Here is a 19,919-nt window from a genome sequence, read left to right on the forward strand (position 1 = left end):
CTAACAGGAGACCAGGATGGTAGCACTACTCTGACCTCAGGAAGAGCTATTACCACAAAGAAGCTTGGCTACTCCCCGAGTGTCCTCACCTGCAAAGGGAAGGCTTAGCCAGGACAGGGGTTCCCAAAATGCCTTTTCCCTTTCAGAAGCACTAGACCCTTTGTTAACAAGATTCCACATGCACATCAATTGAAATTCTGATTCAGAAAATAAGGAAAAAGAATGAGATTTAGTACATATAAGTTTTATATATATATATATTTACACAAATATACATATATGTAAATAGATATATGTATATTTATTTTACATATATATGTGTGTGTATATATATATATATATATATGAAACAAAGTTTCAGTGTGACTCTGGGGGTTGTTGTGGTGCAGCGGGTTAAGTGGCCCACCTGCAAAACCAGCATCCCCTCTGGGCACCAATTTGAGTCCCAGCTGCTCATTTGCAATCCAGCTCCCAACTAATGGCCTGGGAATAGTAGTCGCAGAAGGCCCAAGTGCTTGGGCCACTGCTACCCATGTAGGAGATCCTGGCTCCTGGCTCTTGGCTTTCTGCTGGCCCAACCCTGGTTGTTGTGGCCATTTTAGGGTGTGAGTCAGCATACAGAAGATCTGTTTCTCTGTCTTTCCCGCTGTCTTTGTCACTCTGCATTTCAAATAAATAAATTTTAAAACAACAACAACAACAAAGTAGTATACACTTATTTTTTTTAAAAAATGATAATTTCTCTCTGGATTTTTTTTAAAAATATTATATTATTTATTTGAAAGGCAGAGTTACAGAGAGAGGGAGAGATGTATTCCATCTCCTCCCATGTGGGTTCAGGGGCCAAGCACTTGGGCCAGCTGCTGTTGCTTTGCCAGGCACATTAGCCGGGAGCTGGACTGGAAGTAGAGCAGCCTGGATTCCAGCTGGTGCCCATGTGGGATGCCAGCATTGCAGGTGGTGGCTTTACCCGCTACACCACAATGTTGGCCCCTCCTCTCTGGATTTTTAAACCAGTAGTTTAAGAACTACCCCAATTTAGTTATTTCCTGGTGGGTGATATTGTATAATTACATGATTTGAATTTCAGTCTTCTCTATGAAATATTTGATGAAATTTCTCATCTTGTCAACAGTTCTGAGATTTTCACTTACCAACGACAATTTACCATTTCTGGAATCAGAAAGGTATTCATTTCTTACCTTTAATTTCTTTTTTTTTTTTTTTTTTTGACAGGCAGAGTGGACAGTGAGAGAGAGAGACAGAGAGAAAGGTCTTCCTTTTGCCGTTGGTTCACCCTCCAATGGCCGCCACGGCCGGCGCGCTGCGGCCGGCGCACCGCGCTAATCCGATGGCAGGAGCCAGGAGCCAGGTGCTTTTCCTGGTCTCCCATGGGGTGCAGGGCCCAAGCACCTGGGCCATCCTCCACTGCACACCCTGGCCACAGCAGAGGGCTGGCCTGGAAGAGGGGCAACCGGGACAGAATCCGGCGCCCCGACCGGGACTAGAACCCGGTGTGCCGGCACCGCAAGGCGGAGGATTAGCCTAGTGAGCCGCGGTGCCGGCCTGACCTTTAATTTCTACTTCTCAGTATTCATGCTGTTAATTATTTAGCTCTTTATTTGTTTGCACAGAGAACTTACAGCCCTATTCTATGTACCTTTTACAATTTAATATATTTCAAATGATTTTCCTTCTCTGAATAAGACCTTCCCTTTTTTTTACTTCTTTTAAAACACCCAGCCTTACTAAGGTATAACTGATATATATGCAATAATACTAATACATATATACACTTATGCACATATTTAACACATCAACAAACCATTACCACAATCATGACAATAAACATACCCATCCCTTCTGTATTTGTGTCCTAGGGCTGCTCTAAGAAACTATCACCAGGGAGGGCATTTGGTGCAGGGGTTAAGACACTGCTTGGGATGCCTGTAATACACACTGGTGCATGGGTTCAACTCCTGGCTCTGCTTCCAATTCTAACTTCCTGCTAATGCACATCCTGGCAGGCAGCAGGTGATGACTCAAGTAGTTGGCCACCCAAGTGGGATACCCAGCTGTTGTGGGCATTTTGAAGTGAACCATCAGATAGAAGATCCTTCTGTCTTTGTCTCTCTGCCTTTCAAATAAAGGAAAAATAATATTTTAAATATTTTATTTATTCATTTGAGAGGCAGAGTTACAGAGAGAAAGCCCTTCTATCCACTGGTTCACTCCCCAGATGGCTGCAATGTCCGGAGCTGAGCTGATTGGAAGCTAGGAGCCAGAAGCCTCCTCCAGGTCTCCTATGCAGGTGCAAGGGCCCAAGCACTTGAGCCATCCTCTACTGCTCTCCCAGACAATAGCAGGGAGCTGGACTGGAAAAGGAGCAGCCAGGACATCAACCACCACCCACGTGGGATTCCGGTGCCACAGGCGGAGGGTTAGTCCACTATGCCATACTGCTGACCTTGAAACAAATTATTTAAAAAGAGGAAATTATCAGAGACCAGGTAGCTTGAAAAAACAAATTCACAGAGCTCTGAAAGCTAGAGGTCCAAAAAGTAAGATGCTAGAAATGCTGGTTTCTTTTTTTCTTTCTTTTTTTAAAGATTTATTTATTTGAAAGAGTTACAGAGGGAGGTAGAGTCTGTACAGAGAGAGGGGTCTTTCATCTGCTGATTCACTCCCCAGATGACAGCAATGGCCGGAGCTGTGCCTATCTGAAGCCAGGAGCCAGGAGCTTCTTCTGGGTCTCCCACATGGGTGCAAGGGCCTAAGGACTTGGGCCATCTTCCACTGCTTTCCCAGGCCACAGCAGAGAGCTGGCTTGGAAGAGAAGCAGCCAGGTCTCGAACTGGTGCCTATATGGGATGCCAGAGCTTCAGGCCAGGGCGTTAACCCGCTGTGCCACAGCGCCGGCCTGGTAATCCTGGTTTCTTTCAGAGGCTCTAATCTACTTCATAGCTGTCTCCTCATTTTTGGCAGTTGCCAGCAATCTTGCATGTTCCTTGGCTTGCAGACACATTATTCCAATTTCTGATGCCAAAGTCACAAAGCAGTCTAAATTTCCCTCCTTATAAGGATATCAGTCACTGAATTAGAGCCCAGTATAATCCTGGGGCTGATGCTGTTGTGTGATGGGGTAAGCTGTGGCCTGCGAAACCACATCCCATATGGGTACCAGTTTGAGTGCCAGCAACTCTGCCTCCAATCCAGCTCCCTGATAATGCACCTGGGAAAGCAGCAGAAGATGGCCTGAGTGCTTGGGTCCCTGTCATCCATATGGGAGACCTAGATAGAATTCCTGACTCCTGGCTTCAGCTTGGGCCAGCCACTGCCCTTGCATCCATTTGGGGAGTAAAACAGAGAATAGAAAATCTCCCCCCGCCCAACTGCCTTTCAAATTAAAAAAAAAAAAAAAAAAAAAAAGTCCACTGTAATCTAGGATGATTCCATCTTAACTTGATTACACCTGCAAAGACCCCACTTCTGAATAAGTCATATAAACAGGTAATGGGGATTAGGTCTTGAACATAATCTTTTTTTTTTTTTTTTAAGATTTATTTATTTGAAAGGCAGAGTTGCAGAGACAAAGGGAGAGATCCTTTTTTTTTTTTTTTTAAAGATTTTTATTTATTTATTTGAGAGGTGGAGTTACAGACAGTGAGAGAGAGACAGAAAGAAAGGTCTTCCTTCTGTTGGTTCACTCCCCAAATGGCCACAATGGCTGGAGCTACACTGATCTGAAGCCAGGAGCCAGGCATTTCTTCCTGGTCTCCCATGCGGGTACAGGGGCCCAAGCACTTGGGCCGTCTTCTACTGCTTTCCCAGGCCATAGCAGAGAGCTGGATTGGAAGAGGAGCAGCTGGGACTAGAACCAGCACCCATATGGGATGCTGGAGCCACAGGCAGAGGATTAACCTAGTGCGCCATGGCGCCAGCCCCTGGGAGAGATCTTCTATCTGCTGGTTCACTCCCCAAATCCAGCAGTCAAGCCAGTTAGTATCCCAGAACTTCATCTGGGTCCCCCATATGGGCGACAGAGTCCCAAGCACTGGGACCATCTGCTGCTGCTTTTCCAGGCCCATTAGCAGGGAGCTGGCACCCACAGAATGCTAGTGGCTTAACTCGCTGTGCCTCCACACCAGCACCTGCATACTGTTTTGAAATCTTGTGCCATTTTACTTTGTCCCATCCTGGACAAAGGAATCATCATTCCTTTGTATCCACGCTGTATACACCACCTATGCATTATTTATTTAGTAACCATCTCAGTGATCAGACTGACTGCCACAGTACCACAGTGCTTGTGGTTAAATAATCCTTAGTTTACTGAATATTAGCCCCAAAGCACAGAAGTATCAATACTGGCAATTTGGATATGCTAAAGAAACCTGGACAGTTCTTCATTTAAGTGAAAATGTAAAGATATAATAAAATATTGTGAGAGTCTACATTCATATAACTTTTATTATAGTGTATTGTTACAGCTATTCTATTAGTTATTAATGTCTCTCTGTGCATAATTCATAAATTTTATGTATGTATATATGAACAGGAAAAAGGAATTGAGGGGTTGGTACTAACCAGTTTTAGGCATCCACTTGGGAGTCTTGGAACATATTCCCCATAGGTAAGAGGGGAATACTGTGGTGTACTGAACATTTTACATGGGTACACAGATTTTTAAGTGTACAATATGGCTTGTTTAATAATACATACAAAGTTATAAACATGATCTCTAGAGCTTATTCAGCAGCTTAAGTGAAACTGCGTATTTAGCCCCTAACCTCTGCTCAGTCCCTGGCAACCACCATTCTATTTTGTGTTTCTAGAAGTATGACTATTTTAGGGGCCAGTGCTGTGGCGTAGCAGGTAAAGCACCGTCTGCAATGCTAATGCTGGCATCCCATATGGGTGCTGGTTCAAGTCCAGGCTGCTCCACTTCCGATCCAGCTCTTTTTTTTTTTTTTTTTTTTTTTGACAGGCAGAGTGGACAGTGAGAGAGAGAGAGAGACAGAGACAAAGGTCTTCCTTTGCTGTTGGTTCACCTTCCAATGGCTGCCGCGGCCGGCGTGCTGCGGCCAGCGCATCGTGCTGATCCGAAGCTAGGAGCTAGGTGCTTCTCCTAGTCTCCCATGGGGAGCAGGGCCCAAGCACTTGGGCCATCCTCCACTGCACTTCCAGGCCACAGCAGAGAGCTGGCCTGGAAGAGGGGCAACCGGGACAGAACCCAGCGCCCCGACCGGGACTAGAACCCAGTGTGCTGACGCCGCAAGGCGGAGGATTAGCCCATTGAACCATGGCTCTGGCCCGATCCAGCTCTTTGATATGGCCTGGGAAAGCAGTGGAAGAAGCCCCAGGTCTTTGGGCCCCTGCACCCGTGTGGGAGACCCGGAAGAAGCTCCTGGTTCCTGGCTTTGGATCAGTGCAGTTCTAGCCGTTGTGGCCAACTGGGGAGTGAACCAGTGGATAGAAGACCTCTCTCTCTCTCTGCCTCTCCTCTCTCTGTGTAACTCTGACTTTCAAATAAATCTTTAAAAAAAAAATGAATCTTTTAAACAAAAACAGTATGACTACTTTAAATTTTTTTTTTTTTGACAGGCAGAGTGGACAGTGAGAGAGAGAGAGACAGAGAGAAAGGTCTTCCTTTGCCGTTGGTTCACCCTCCAATGGCTGCCGCGGCCAGCGCGCTGCGGCCGGCGCACCGCGCTGATCCGATGGCAGGAGCCAGGAGCCAGGTGCTTTTCCTGGTCTCCCATGGGGTGCAGGGCCCAAGCACCTGGGCCATCCTCCACTGCACACCCTGGCCACAGCAGAGGGCTGGCCTGGAAGAGGGGCAACCGGGACAGAATCCGGCGCCCCGACCGGGACTAGAACCCGGTGTGCCGGCGCCGCTAGGCGGAGGATTAGCCTAGTGAGCCGCAGTGCCGGCCTACTTTAAATTTTTTACACTCAAGTCTCACTTTTTAACCAATCACAGCTGACAGTTACTGAAAATCAATTATAATGGTGTTCTGTCAGATTTAAGAGAAACATAATATGCTTTTTAAAAAATGTATATTTATTTATTTACTTGAAAGTCAGAGTTACACAGAGATCGGCCCCAATAATATGCTTTTAAGAAATATACAGTCACCGGCACGGCGGCTCACTAGGCTAATCCTCCGCCTTGCGGCGCCGGCACACCGGGTTCTAGTCCCGGTCGGGGCGCTGGATTCTGTCCCAGTTGCCCCTCTTCCAGGCCAGCTCTCTGCTGTGGCCCGAGAGTGCAGTGGAGGATGGCCCAAGTGCTTGGGCCCTGCACCCCATGGGAGACCAGGAGAAGCACCTGGCTCCTGGCTTCCAATCAGCGTGGTGCGCTGGCCGCAGCGGCCACTAGAGGGTGAACCAACGGCAAAAGGAAGACCTCTCTCTCTCTCTCTCTCACTGTCCACTCTGCCTGTCAAAAAAAAAAAAAAAAAAAAAAAAAAAAAAAAAAAAGAGAGAGAAAGAGAGAGAAACATATAGTTCAGTAAGGGAAGTGGGGGAACAGACACACATACTTTGAAACATTCAGGTAGGACCTCTGAGAATGCTACACCCAGCACAGTTACACGTGGGACAGCATTTCAGAAATGCATTAGGGGGGCCAGTGCTGTGGCCTAGGGGTGTAAAGCCGCCACCTGTGGTGCCGGCATCCCATATGGGTGCAGTTCAAGTCCGGGCTGCTCCACTTCCAATCCAGCTCTCTGCTATGGCCTGGGAAAGCAGTAAAAGATGGCCCAAGTCCTTGGGCCCCTGCACCCATGTGGGAGATCCAGAAGAAGCTCCTGGCTCCTGGCTTTGGATCAGCACAGCTCCAGCCATTGTGGCCATCTGGGGAGTGAACCAGAGGATGGAAGACCTGTCTCTCTCTTTGCCTCTCTGTAACTCTCTTTCAAGCAAATAAATAAATTAAAAAAAAAAAAAAAAAAAAAAAAAAAAAAAAAAAAAAAGAAGAAGAAATGCATTAGGGTAGTTTGGAAGGCTTCCTAGAAGACCTGGAAACTGGGTAAGAGTTGTACAAGTGGAGGAAGGGGAAGATTCTGTGGAGCAGAGAACAGAGGCAGAGGTGGCATTGGCAGGCTGCCAGTGGAGGAAGTATGACTATTTTAGATGCTTCATAGAAGTAGAGAAATGTAGTATTTTTCTGTGACTGGCTTATTTTACCTAGCCTAAGGATAAGTTCATCCATACTGTCCTATATCCCAGGAATTTTTTTTCAGGCTGAATAATACTCCACTGTGGGCATACAGCACATAGCCTCAATCCACTGACAGACATTAAAGTTGTTCTCCCATCTTGACTATTATGTGTATAGCTGAAGTGAACACAGGAGCAGTAATATCTCAGTAAGATCCCCAGAAGAGGGACTGCTGGGCAATGCAGTTGTATTTTTTGAGGAACTGCCACACTGTTCTCCACAGTGGCTATAGAATTTTGCATTCTCATAAAAAATAACAGGATTTCAAATACTCCTCACATGCCATTTAACAGAGTTATTATTTCACATCCTCATCAACACTTGTCTTTGTTTCTCAGTTAACAGCCAACAGGTGTGAGATGATTTGTAGTTCTGATTAGTGATGTTGAGCATATTTTCATATACTTGTTGGCCATCTGTATGTCTTTGGATTACTGTGGTTTTAATTCACACATCCCTAGTGATTAATTATATTGAACATCTTTTTCATAAGCTTATTTGCCAGCTGTATCGCTTATTTGGTGATGTTTCTGCTCAACACTAACGCATACTTTTTTAGTGGACTGTTCGTTTTCTTACTGAGTTTTGAGAATTCTTTGTATTATGCAAGACCTTTACCAGATATAAGACTTGAATAATTTTCTGTTGGTCTCTGACTTATTTTCACTCTTTATAAAGTGTATTTAAAAGAACAGAAGTTTCAAATTTTGGGTAAGCTCTGCCTATGATGTCAGCATCCATATGGGCACTGATTTAGAGTCCTGGCTGCTCTACTTCTGATCCAGTTCCCTGCTATTGCACCTGGGAAAGCAAATAAAGATGGTCCAAGTACTTGGGCCCCTGCACCCATGTGGGAGACCTGGATGAAGCTCCTGGCTCCTGGTTTCGGCCTGGCCCAGCCTTAGCCATTGGTAGCCATTTAGGGAGTGAACCAGTGGGTTGAAGATTTTCTCTCTCTGCAACTTTGCTTTCCAAGTAAATAAAAAAAATTTTTTTAAATATTTTGATGAAGTGCAATTGTATCAATTTTTTTTAGGAATCATGCCTTCAAGGTTGTTTTAAATTTTTTAAAATTAAAGATTTTGAGTCCTATTGCTTAATTAATATCATAACTAAGAAATTTTTGTGTACCCCAGGTTCACAAAGATTTTTTTTGAAGATTTATTTATTTGGAAGTTAGAGTTACACAGAGAAGGCGAGGCAGAGAGAGAGGTCTTCCATCCACTGGTTCACTCCCCAATTGGCTGCAACAGTCGGAGCTGCGCCGACGGAAACCAGAGCCAGGAGTTTCTTCCAGGTCTCCCACATGGGTTCAGGGGCCCAAGGACTTGGGCCATATTCGACTGCTTTCCCAGGCCATATCAGAGAGCTGGATCAGAAGTGGAGCAGCTGGGACTTGAACTGGCGCCCCATGGGACGCTGGCACTGCAGGCAGCGACTTTACCTGCTACGCCACAGCACCAGCCCCGAAGATTTTTTTTTTAAGATTTATTTATTTATTTGAGAGGCAGAGTTACAGACAGAAAGAAGGAGAGGTGGAGAAAGGTCTTTTATTCACTGGATCACTCCCCAAATGCCTCAACAGTTGGAGCGGGGCTGATCCAAATCCAGGAGCCTCTTCTGGGTCTCCCAATGCAGATGCAGGGGCCCAAGCACTTGGGCCATCTTCCACTACTTTCCTAGGCCACAAGCAGAGAGCTGCATCTGAAGAGGAGCAGCCAGGACTAGAATTGGTGCCTATGTGAGATGCTGGCACCACAGGCAGAGGCTTAGCCTACTAAGCTACAGCGCTGGCCCCCAGATTTTCTCTTTTCTACAAAACCAGCTTTAGCTGTAATACTTCATTTACAAATATTTATTTATTTATTTGAAAAAAGAGATCTTCCTCATCTGCTGGTTCACTCCCCAAATACCTGCAACAAACAGGGCTAGGCCAGGCTGAAGCAACAAGCCAGGAACTCCATATAGGTCTCCCACGTAGGTGGCAGGGAACCAAGAACTGGAGCCATCACTGCTGCACCACAGGGCATGCATTAGCAGGATGCTGGGACTGGAGCTGGGACTTGAACCAAGCACTCCGATGTGGGATGCAGGTGTCCCAAGCAGTGGCTTAACCACTGTGCTAAACGCTTACGCTCTCCTGCTTTAGAATCCATGGTGCCTTTTGAGTAATTTTTGCGTATAGAACAAGGTATCAGTTGAAGTGATTTTTATGTATGGGTACCATATATACACATAATGTGCCAGAACCATTTAGCTGAAAACATTATCTTTTCACCTTTGTGTAAAATCAGTTGAACCTATATAGATGGATCTATTTCTGGCTTCTTTTTTGCTCCACTGATTTATTTATGTAAGTACCACACTTTAAATTACTTTAGCTTTAAAGTATATTTTGAAATGATATTGTTAGTCCTCCAACTTTGTTCCTCTTTTTCATAGTTGCATTGGTTATTCTAGGAAAAAGGAATCTATTTTCAAAGGTGCCCATTTATACCTAATTCAAAATCCTGAAGTTCTTTTGCTGATATTCTGAGACAGCTGGAGTTCTGCAAGACTACCATCTTGTTAACATTAGTCACCAAATCCTGGCAACCAGATCCCAAAGGCAGAAAAGACAGAGGGGCCGACGCTGTGGCACAGTAGGTTAACACCCTGGCCTGAAGCACCGGCATCCAATATGGGCTCCGGTTCGGGACCCGGCTGCTCCACTTCTGATCCAGCTCTCTGCTATGGCCTGGGAAAGCAGTGGAGGACGGCCCAAGTGCTTGGGCCCCTGCACCCACGTGGGAGACCCGGAAGAAGCTCCTGCTCCTGGCTTTGGATTGGCGCAGCTCTGGCCGTTGTGGCCAACTAGGGAGTGAACCAGCAGATGGAAGACCTCTCTCTCTGTCTCTGCCTCTCCTATCTCTCTGTTTAACTCTTTCAAATAAATAAATAAATCTTGGAAAAAAAAAAAAGACAAGACAGAAAAGGTTCAATCAGTTGCTGTGGATTCTGGTTAGCTACTTGTAAAATCAAGGGATGAACCATGGAACTAATAAAAAATCAGCTATTTGTCACTCTTTACAAGAGCTGAAAGGATATAGACTTGGCAGTGGCCAGTGCAGATACCACTTTCCTATAGCTAATTAGGTCCAGCAAAGCCTCCTTTCTCTGACCTCTCCAAATGATGTCCTTCCAAGTAAAATAAATTTCCAGAAAGATACATCCAGTCCTATACTGGGTATAAAGTAATAATAATGCTGTCCTTTAAAGGGACAGATAAGAACCACTGTTGTGTGGTACAGCAGGTTAAGCCACTGCCTGCAACATTGCCACCCCATATCGGAGCACCAGTTTGAGTTCTGGCTTCAATTCCAATTCAGCTCTCTGCTAATGTGCCTGGGAAGCCAGCAGAAGAAGGCCCAAGTACTTGGGCCTCTGCCACCCATGTAGGAGATGTGGATGGAGTTCTAGGCTCCTTTTTTTTTTTTTTTTAAGGTTTATTTGTTTATTTGAAAGAGTTACACACAGAGAAAAGGACAGAGAGAGGAAGAGGGGGAGGGGGAGGGGAGGGGGAGAGAGAGAGAAAGAGAGAAAGAGAGAGGAGAGAGAGGTCTTCCATCTGCTTGTTCTCTCCCCAATGGAGCCAGGAGCCTCTTCTGGGTCTCCTACATAGGTACAGGGGCCCAAGCACTTAGGCCATCTTCCACTGCTTTCCCAGGCCACAGCAGAGAGCTGGATTGGAAAAGGAGAAGCTGGGTCTTAAACCAGCGCCCATATGGGATGCCAGCACTGCAGGCAGAGGCTTTACCCGCTACACCACAGCACTGGCCCCTAGGCTCCTGGTTTAGGCCTGATCCAGCCCTGACCATTGTGGCCATTTGGGGAATGAAGACTTCTCTCTCTTTTTGCCTGCCCCTCTTTCTGTGCCACTCTGCCTTTCAAATACATGTTTGTGGTTTTTTTTTTATGGACAGGTAACAGTCTCTTCATTAGTAGTCAACAGTAGTGGAGATGACTTTACCAGGAACAGCAGTAACTTAAAGGGATAAGGAATATGGATTTATTACTTTAAAATTTATGACAAAAATGGGGTGGGGAGCAGTATTATCCTAATACTCTCACTTAGAACAGTGGTTCTCAAAGTATGGTTCCAGGACAAACAGTATGAGAAAGAATATAAACTATCAGGCCCCATCCAAGATAAAAAACTGGGTGTAGACCTCAGTGATTTATTTTTTTCCCTAAATTTTTACTGATTTTTATTGTACTTGAAAGAGAGACAGAGAGAGACACACAGAGAGAGAATCTGCCAGCCACTGACTTATTTATTCCCCTAATGTCCATATTAGCCAGAACTGGGCCAAGTAGATGCCAGAAACTCAGAACTCAATTCAGGTTTCCCACATGAGTGGCAGGGGCCCAGGTACCTGAGTCATCATCACGGCTTCCCAGATTGCACATCAGTAGGAAGCTGAATCAGAAGCAGAAGAGCTTGGACTTGAACCAAGCACTCCAGTATAGAATGTGGGTGCCCTAAGTGGCAACTTAACCACTGCACACAATACCTATCCCCATGATTTGTTTTTTGACAAGCCTGCCAGGTGATTCAGACAAATACTAAAGTATGAGAACCACTGACTCAGAATTGATTCACATAGCAAAAAATAGGTAACAACTTCCAAATCCAGTAATACAGGTATAGCTTAATAACTTACACTATACCAACTAATACATGGTAATTTTTGGTAGGCTTGAGTCCTGGCTACTCAGCTTCTAGGCATGATTCCTGCTGATGTGCCCAGGAAGGTAATGAAGATGGCCCAAATACTCATGTGGAAGACCTGGAGGAAGCTCCTGGCTCCGGATCGACGCAGCTCTGGCCGTAGCGGCCGACTGGGGAGTGAACCAGCGGATGGAAGACCTCTCTCTTTTCTCTCTCTCTGCCTCTCCTTCTCTCTCTGTGTAACTGACTTTCAAATCAATCAATCAATCAATCTTTTTTTTTTTTTTTTTTTTTTTTTTGACAGGCAGAGTGGACAGTGAGAGAGAGAGAGACAGAGAGAAAGGTCTTCCTTTGCCGTTGGTTCAGCCTCCAATGGCCGCCGCGGCCGGCGCGCTGCGGCCGGCGCGCTGCGGCCGGCGCACCGCGCTGATCCGATGGCAGGAGCCAGGAGCCAGGTGCTTTTCCTGGTCTCCCGTGGGGTGCAGGGCCCAAGCACCTGGGCCATCCTCCACTGCACTCCCTGGCCACAGCAGAGGGCTGGCCTGGAAGAGGGGCAACCGGGACAGAATCCGGCGCCCCGACCGGGACTAGAACCCGGTGTGCCGGCGCCGCTAGGCGGAGGATTAGCCTAGTAAGCCACGGCGCCGGCCCAATCAATCAATCTTTAAACAGTCTCCTCTGCACACCCTCTACCAGTGTCACCTGCCATTTTCATCAGATGTCAGAGCGGTGCGGCTGCCCATTCTTGGGGTTTAAACTTCCAAAACTAAATAAACAAGCTTTTATATTTATAAAGAGATAGATTTCTGCTTCAGATATTTTAAAGTAGTAAAAATAACAAAAAAGCTAATACAATTCCCAACTTGGTTCAATATGTATTTTTAAAGTATACTAAAAAAAAAAAACACAACATAAATTAATGTCTCACCACAAAATAAGCATCTAACACATACTTTGGCATAATCAAATCATATCCAGCTAATTGAAGCAAAGGCCTACCGGATCAGTGTGTTTCCAATTTGGTGCCGTATTTCATTCCACTCCTCCTTGCTTTTATGAGGCCAAGAGTTCAAGTTCAACTCTGGTTCACTGGGTCTCTGGTTCAGCTTCATTGCCAGTGTGTCTTTCCTTTTCACTTTGTTGGCCAGAGCACCTTTATACAGGGGAAGAAAAAATGTTGAAGACATCTAAAAATCTTTTTAGTCAGATGGATTCAGATAGGCAAAAGATATCCTCTCTTGTAAAATTTTTCTCCTTAGTAAGAGTTGCTAGAGGAAATAGCATGATTCAGCCCTCTGAATTAAAACATAACAGCTTTTACACCAACACACCTTAAATCTATCTGTTCTTCAAGCTTCTTTCCATTCTTAGGAATCGGGATTTCATTATCTACAAAAACTTGTGGGCACAAACATGGCTTTTATTGTCTTAACTGTGTAACAATACTGAAGGAGAGTATCACTTTGTTTTTTTCTTCTTAGCACATATGCCTGGGATATCTTTTTAGCCATCAAGGTAAATGGTTTGAGAGGCAGAGAAAATATAGACAGGCAGACAGGAAACTGATTCACTGGTTCACTCACCAAATGCCCACAATGGATAGGACCAGGGCAGGGTGAAGCAGGGAGCCAATCGCTCAATCCAGGGTTCTGATATGGGTAGCAGGGATCCAACTACTTGAGTCATCACCTGCTGCCTCCTAGGGTGTGCACTAGTAGGAAACAGTCAGGAGCTGGAGCCAGGTACTCCAGCATGGGATACAGTAACAGGCTAAATGCCTGCTCCAAGGTGAATATTTTTTCGGTTTTACATGAAAACCAAACAAACTGACTCAATCTACTTGGTGACTCAATCTACTTGGCTCCCTCATAGCGTCTTTTAACACAGGGCTGACAGCAGGGACAGGGAGTTCTGCACAGTGGCTTCCAACATCAGTTATCCATATGGCTTGATGGAAGAGGGTGCCCATCTCCTTTCATCTTACAAGTTCTTGAAACAGCAAGCAGTTTTATCTGTAAAAGAATCGTCTCTTCTCTCCCCCCTCCTTTCTTACTCTGATGGCATTCGTCTTCATCCTCTTCATCTAGGTACTGAATGGGACCCTCTGAATCAGAGTCACTCTCCTTTTCTTCCTCTTCCTCCTGTAGACACTGTGGCAGTTTAGGAATGACTGAGGTAGATGTCACACCTTCACTGAACGCAGACGGGCAGATTTGCTCCTCCTCTTCTTCATCGTCTGGACTAACAAATTAACATAATCACATTTCCTTTTCAGAAATGAAGACAATAACTGATTTTTAAGACAAAGGACTGAAGTAACTATGGAAAGTTCATGAATGAAATGCCTGATAAATCCCTCCCATATGGTAGTAATCTTGCCAAGAAACTTTTTAGCAGCTATTAATCCAAACAGCTCAGGGTACAAATCCCAGGTCTGTCTCTTACTAGGCACTGGTGCTTTCCAGAAGGTCTAACTTTGTTCTCACAAGCCTACAGAGTAGATCTCATTCTCATTTAGAGATGAGATAGCTAAAGCACAGAAATGTTAAGTAACTTAGTAACTTACCCTACTGCAAGCTAAGACTGGTAAAACTGGGATGGGAACACAGGCTATCTTGCTCCAAGGTAGGTTCCTATGCACCAAATTATATATGCATTGCCCTCCTTGTATAAATCAAATAATTTTAATTTTCCCAAATCTCCATGAGCACTCAGGGGAGACTGAAATTCTATTAAGATTGCAGAAGAGCTTAAATTTTATGTATCTTAGAGTAGATGTAAAATGTCAGACTGGAGAGAAGCCTTCTATATAGGGCATGTACGTAGGAAACCTTTAACTGATTCCACAGATTTTTAAAATGTCTAAAATTAACAAACAAACAAACAAACGAAAGTTCTTCGAAAGGTATGGTATGTGGTAAAACCTTTAAATATTTTACAGGCCAATATTTCAGAACAGTCACATGAAATCTCACATTTCTAATAGTATACTAAGAGAAGTATCAGTATCTTGTAACATTCCTAAGTTCTCCCTCCCACCTGTCCCCCAAAAAGAAAAAGTCTCCTCCACGAAAAAATTTAAAAAATGTATTATAGAACATTGTGATTTAATGCTATAACTAGTATTCAAACAACATTTTTCACTTTGTGTTTCTATGTGGGTGCAAACTGTTGAAATTTTTACTTAATATATACTAAACTGATCTTCTGTATATAAAGAGAATTGAAAATGAATCTTGATGTGAATGGAAGGGGAGAGGGAGCGGGAAAGGGGAGGGTTGTGGGTGGGAGGGAAGTTATTGGGGGGGGAAAGCCATTGTAATCCATAAGCTGTACTTTGGAAATTTATATTCATTAAATAAAAGTTTTAAAAAAATGTATTACAGAAATCAGCAGGGTAAAAAAATTCCAAATTCTAGAATTTATCCTTTTGGCAGAATTTTCTTTGTACTTTAAACTTACAATATCTTTTTATAAGTAATTTTTTCCTGGTAGGGTTACCTAGAATAGACAAGGAGAAACAAGAGGCAAGCTTGAAAGATACTCACACTTTCAGCATTTCAATAGTGACAGGAAGTGACCTGGTCCGACCCAGGGTGTTGCTATCTTCAGAAAAGTTGTCACCGTTCTCAAAGAGCAATGAATGAGCCCTGTGAGAGCCCTCCAAGGGAGGCGTCGTGGGAAGTGGGCTGGTCAGGGCCTGCTGGATTCGAATATGCAGTGGGACTGGGGGCAGCCTAGAGGGTATATGGGGCTCTCCAAAGCTCTGGTCCAATATCCTCTTGGGGACTTCTTTTTTCTGATCTTCCTGCTGGTGAGCCTCATGGGGTAGATCTAAGGGTGGAAGAAACTCAATTTCTGGCATAACTTGAAAAGTCTTAGTAGGGACTAGAGGGGACCGCGGGGGCTCTGGAGGAATATGAGTAGGCAGTGGTGGGGAGGGGGTGGGGGGTGGCATCATCAGCAGTGGTTCGGAGCCTACAGAGCCTGTGTTCTTCTCTCTTTGATCACTTGGTGTCTTCGTGGTCACAACAGCAGCAAGCTCCAAGGTGGACACCAAGCCTGATGGAATGATTCTCTTGGGTGGCAAGGGTGGGGATGGTTTTGATAATAATGTACCACTGTTTATTGCTTGAGACAGTTCAGCTGAAAAAGAGAGCAATCCTTCAGTTTATCATGGCTTTACACTGCTTTGAGGAGCCAGACCAAGGCCAAGAATCAGAGCTGAGCTCTGTCTTCATTATTCAAACACATTATATAATTTCATGACTTTGCCATTCCTCACATATTTCTATCCTGAAACAAAATTTGTATGTATTCTAACAGAAGGCCTAGGGCATGGGAGGCCCAGAAGCCCTGGTGTATGTGTACGTGTTGGGTACAGTTATGAGAAGCAAGCGGTCATGATGGTCACAAGGCAGGGAAGTGGTGGTGGCAGAGAAGAGCGGAGGGGGCGGGTTGGCTGCTGTCAACATGGTAGTGTCCCCACATATTCACTCCTCCTGTAGTGGCCCTGCCTGATGCATGGGTGCTCCTAGGCAGAACAGGCTGGTGGCTGAGGGCCTGGAGGGAGCAGATTTTCAGTTGTGGCTTTACTGATAAAGTGGATTTCTGTAAGGGAAATCAGAAGCCCATGGCAGGAAGGGGAATGAAGCAGGAAATACAGGCCTGCAGATGAGGGAGGGGATAGCTTCATACCATTTTTACTGGCTAAAAGTGAAAACAAACAACAAATGCATTTTTTCTTGAAGAAAAATCAAATGTACATGCATTTGATAAGATGAAAAGGATCCAAATACTTAAGCCATCATATGCTCCCTCCTAAGATGCACGTTGTTAGGAATCTAGATTGAAAGTGGAGGGGTTGGTATTCAAACCAGGTGTTCCTTTAGAGTTGTAGGCATTCTAAGCATCAAGTTAACTCTGACAATTTAAATGAGGCTTCTCTCATCAAATGTTTTCTGGAAAATGAAAGAGCTACATAACTATAATTATTCACAAGCCAAATAGTAAAAAGCAATAAGTACTCCAGATATCTAACAACAACAAAACAAAACATGAAGGCCTAGTATATGTATAAGTGGTACGGGGAGACTCTGATGGGTATTCTTACTTTGTCGCTATGAGAACAGACAGGAATTTTAATTTTTACTTTAAAAAAGTATTTACTTATTTATTTGGGGGGCAGAGAGATAGAGAGAGCAAGAGAGCATGCTCCCATCCACTCTTCACTCCCTAATGTCCAAGATGGCCAGAGCAGTGCTGGGGTTGGAGCCAGGAGCCAGGAGCCAGGAGCCAGGAATGAAATCAAGGTGTGCATGTGGGAGGCAGGAACCCAATTACTTGAGCCATCAGTGCCACCTTCTAGGAAGTTAAGAGTCTGCAGTCAGACAGGAATTGAATCCAGGTACTCTGATGTGGGACACAGGCAACTTAACCACTAGGCTAACTCCCTGTTCCAGGACAACTTTTTAGAACTGATCCTGGATGTAGATAAAGTTAATACAAATTAGAGACAGAAAAAAAGTTCACTGTGTAATAGTACTCTATGAAAACATTTAAACATTTGGATACACTGGGTCTATCCAGGTTTGATTCCCAGCTCCAGCTTCTGATTCCAGCAGATGGAAGATATCTGTCTCTCTGTCTCCCCCTCTCTGTAACTCTGCCTTTCAAAACAAACAGAAGACACCTCCTGATCAATCTCAGGTTCTCTTTTTTTTAGGATTGGAAAATAAGGCTTGGTATTAAGTAAATAATTTATGATCATAATACTGTTGTGAAAGAAATGGCACTTTAATACCAGGTAATTAGAAAGGCTAGTAATTTCAGAGTAAGGGATAATTCTTTGAACTGAATCCATTTAACTTTAATAAAAACTCCATGAACTGTCCTATTTTTGTTCTTCTACTGAGGACCAGTCATGGACTGATACTGACTCCTCAGTCACAGGCCTAGTACTTTGGTGTATACATTTCAGGCCAAGAGTGGCTTCTGCAGTGTAGCCAGGGAATCGTATGCACACTTTCATTTAATATGCTGCTTTAAGCTGAAAAGCGTGGAGTACCACTGCTCTAAAGCAAAGGACCAATGTCTAGCTCCTGGATTAGCAGCAGCAGCAGCATCTGGGAACCTACTAGAAATGCAAATTCTTAGGCTTAGTCCCAGACTGACTAAAATCAGAAAGTCAGAAAAGACAGAGTCCAGCAATCTGTGCTTTTTTTTTTTTCTTTTTTAAAATTATTTTTATGGGCCAGCACTGTGGTGTAGGTAAAGCTGCCATCTGCAGTACTGACATCTCATATGGGCATGGTTCGAGTTCTGGCTGCTCCAGTTCTGATCCAGCTCTCTGCTATGGCCTGGGAAGGCAGTGGAGGATGGTCCAAGTACTTGGCCCCCTGTACCCGCAGAGGAAGCTCCTGGCTCCTGGCTTCAGATTGGCACAGCTCTGCTGTTGCAGCCATCTGGGAAGTGAACCAGCAGAGAGAAGACTTCTTTTTCTCTTTCAAATAAATAAATTTATCTTTAACAAATTATTTTTTTTAAGATTGATTTATTTATTTGAAAGTCAGAGTTACACAGAGAGAGGAGAGGCACAGAGAGAGAGAGAGAGAGAGAGGGAGAGAGAGGTCTTCCATCCGATGGTTCACTCCCCAATTGGCCGCAATGGCCAGAGCTGTGCCAATCTGAAGCCAGGAGCCAGGAGCTTCTTCCGGGTCTTCCACGTGGGTGCAGGCGCCCAAGGACTTGGGCCATCTTCTATTGCTATCCCAGGCCATAGCAGAGAGATGGATCAGAAGTGGAGCAGCTGGGCCTCAAACTGGCACCCATATGGGACGCTGGCACTTCAGGCCAGGGCATTAACCTGCTGCGCCATAGCTCAGGCCCCTAAAAAATTATTTTTTAAAGATTTATGTTTTATTTATTTGAAAGGCAGAGTTACAGAGAGAGGGAGGGAGAGAGAGAGAGGTGAAGGAGGGGGAGAGGTGAAAGGGGGGGAGTGGTGAAGGGGGGGAAGAAAGGGAGAGGGAGAGGGAGGGAGGGAGAGAGAGAGAGAGAGAGGGAGAGGGAGAATCTTCCTTTGGTTCATTCCTCAAATGGCTGCGATGGCTATCGCTTGGCCAGGCCGAAGCCAGGAGTCCCAAACTTCTTCTGGGTCTCCCATGCGGGTGCAAGAGCCCAAGTACTTGGGCCATCTTCTGCTGTTTTTCCCAGGCAGGGCACTGGATTGGAAGTGGAGCAGCGAGGACTCGAACTGGAGCCCATATGGGATGCCGGCATCACAGGCGGAGGCTTAACCTGCTATGCCACAATGCTGGCCCCTCAATCTGTTTTAATAAATCTTGGTGAGCCTGATAGTCTGGACCTGAGACTTGAGAAACCCAAGTTCAGTTTCTATCTCTCACCACAACCTTGAATGAGTCACAATGTCTTTATGTTCTAATTGCCCTACTATATAAAAGATAAAATCAGTTTCCTACTGCACCAGGTGATTTTGAAAATAAGTGTGTGAAAGCTCCTCAGAGATAAGCTGGCATGTCAGTATCCATCCAAGGTGGTGATGACAATAATAATCTTCATCCTGTTTTCATCAAGCTACTCCAACCTGTTACAATATATTCTAAGCTTGCTTTTCAAGATTCTAGTCACTCCACCCAATTCGATAATATTAGATATTAAATGAGCATACTTTTTATTCAACCATTAAATCATTAACAAGAACATTAAGAAGTACTAAGTTTAGTATTATTTTTCTTAAAAAACTACATTTTCATTAGCTCTGAAGCATGCATTAGCCTTTGTTCCTAATCTCTATTTCTTGAAATTTCTCTAAGAAGGTGTGCATTTATGTAAAGAAAACAGACCTAAATAGGACTTTGGGATAATGCAAAAAGTTCACTGATTACCTCCTCTGTTTTCTTTATCACTATTTATTTTAATGTAAGAGTCGCATTCTTAATTTTATCAAGATTTTATCAGAAC

The 19,919-nt window shown here is 44.5% G+C and overlaps 1 protein-coding gene across 6 annotated transcripts in view; it reads right to left on the minus strand.

Annotated features, from left to right (window-relative positions):
* Nucleotides 1–19,919, minus strand: part of PHACTR4 (phosphatase and actin regulator 4) — a 122,373-nt gene that overhangs the window by 12,744 nt on the left and 89,710 nt on the right. For all 6 annotated transcript variants that reach the window (XM_008265865.5, XM_070078955.2, XM_051858076.3 and 3 more), the window contains 3 exons: nt 15,485–16,082; nt 13,990–14,177; nt 12,936–13,089 (listed from right to left, as the gene is read on the minus strand). In XM_008265865.5, the coding sequence (XP_008264087.1) occupies nt 12,936–13,089; nt 13,990–14,177; nt 15,485–16,082 (940 nt within the window). The remainder of the gene's footprint in view (nt 1–12,935; nt 13,090–13,989; nt 14,178–15,484; nt 16,083–19,919) is intronic.

The sequence above is a fragment of the Oryctolagus cuniculus genome, chromosome 7 (genome assembly GCF_051225735.1).
Source record: "Oryctolagus cuniculus isolate XC-2025 breed Fujian yellow rabbit chromosome 7, ASM5122573v1, whole genome shotgun sequence".
Lineage (NCBI taxonomy): Eukaryota > Metazoa > Chordata > Mammalia > Lagomorpha > Leporidae > Oryctolagus > Oryctolagus cuniculus.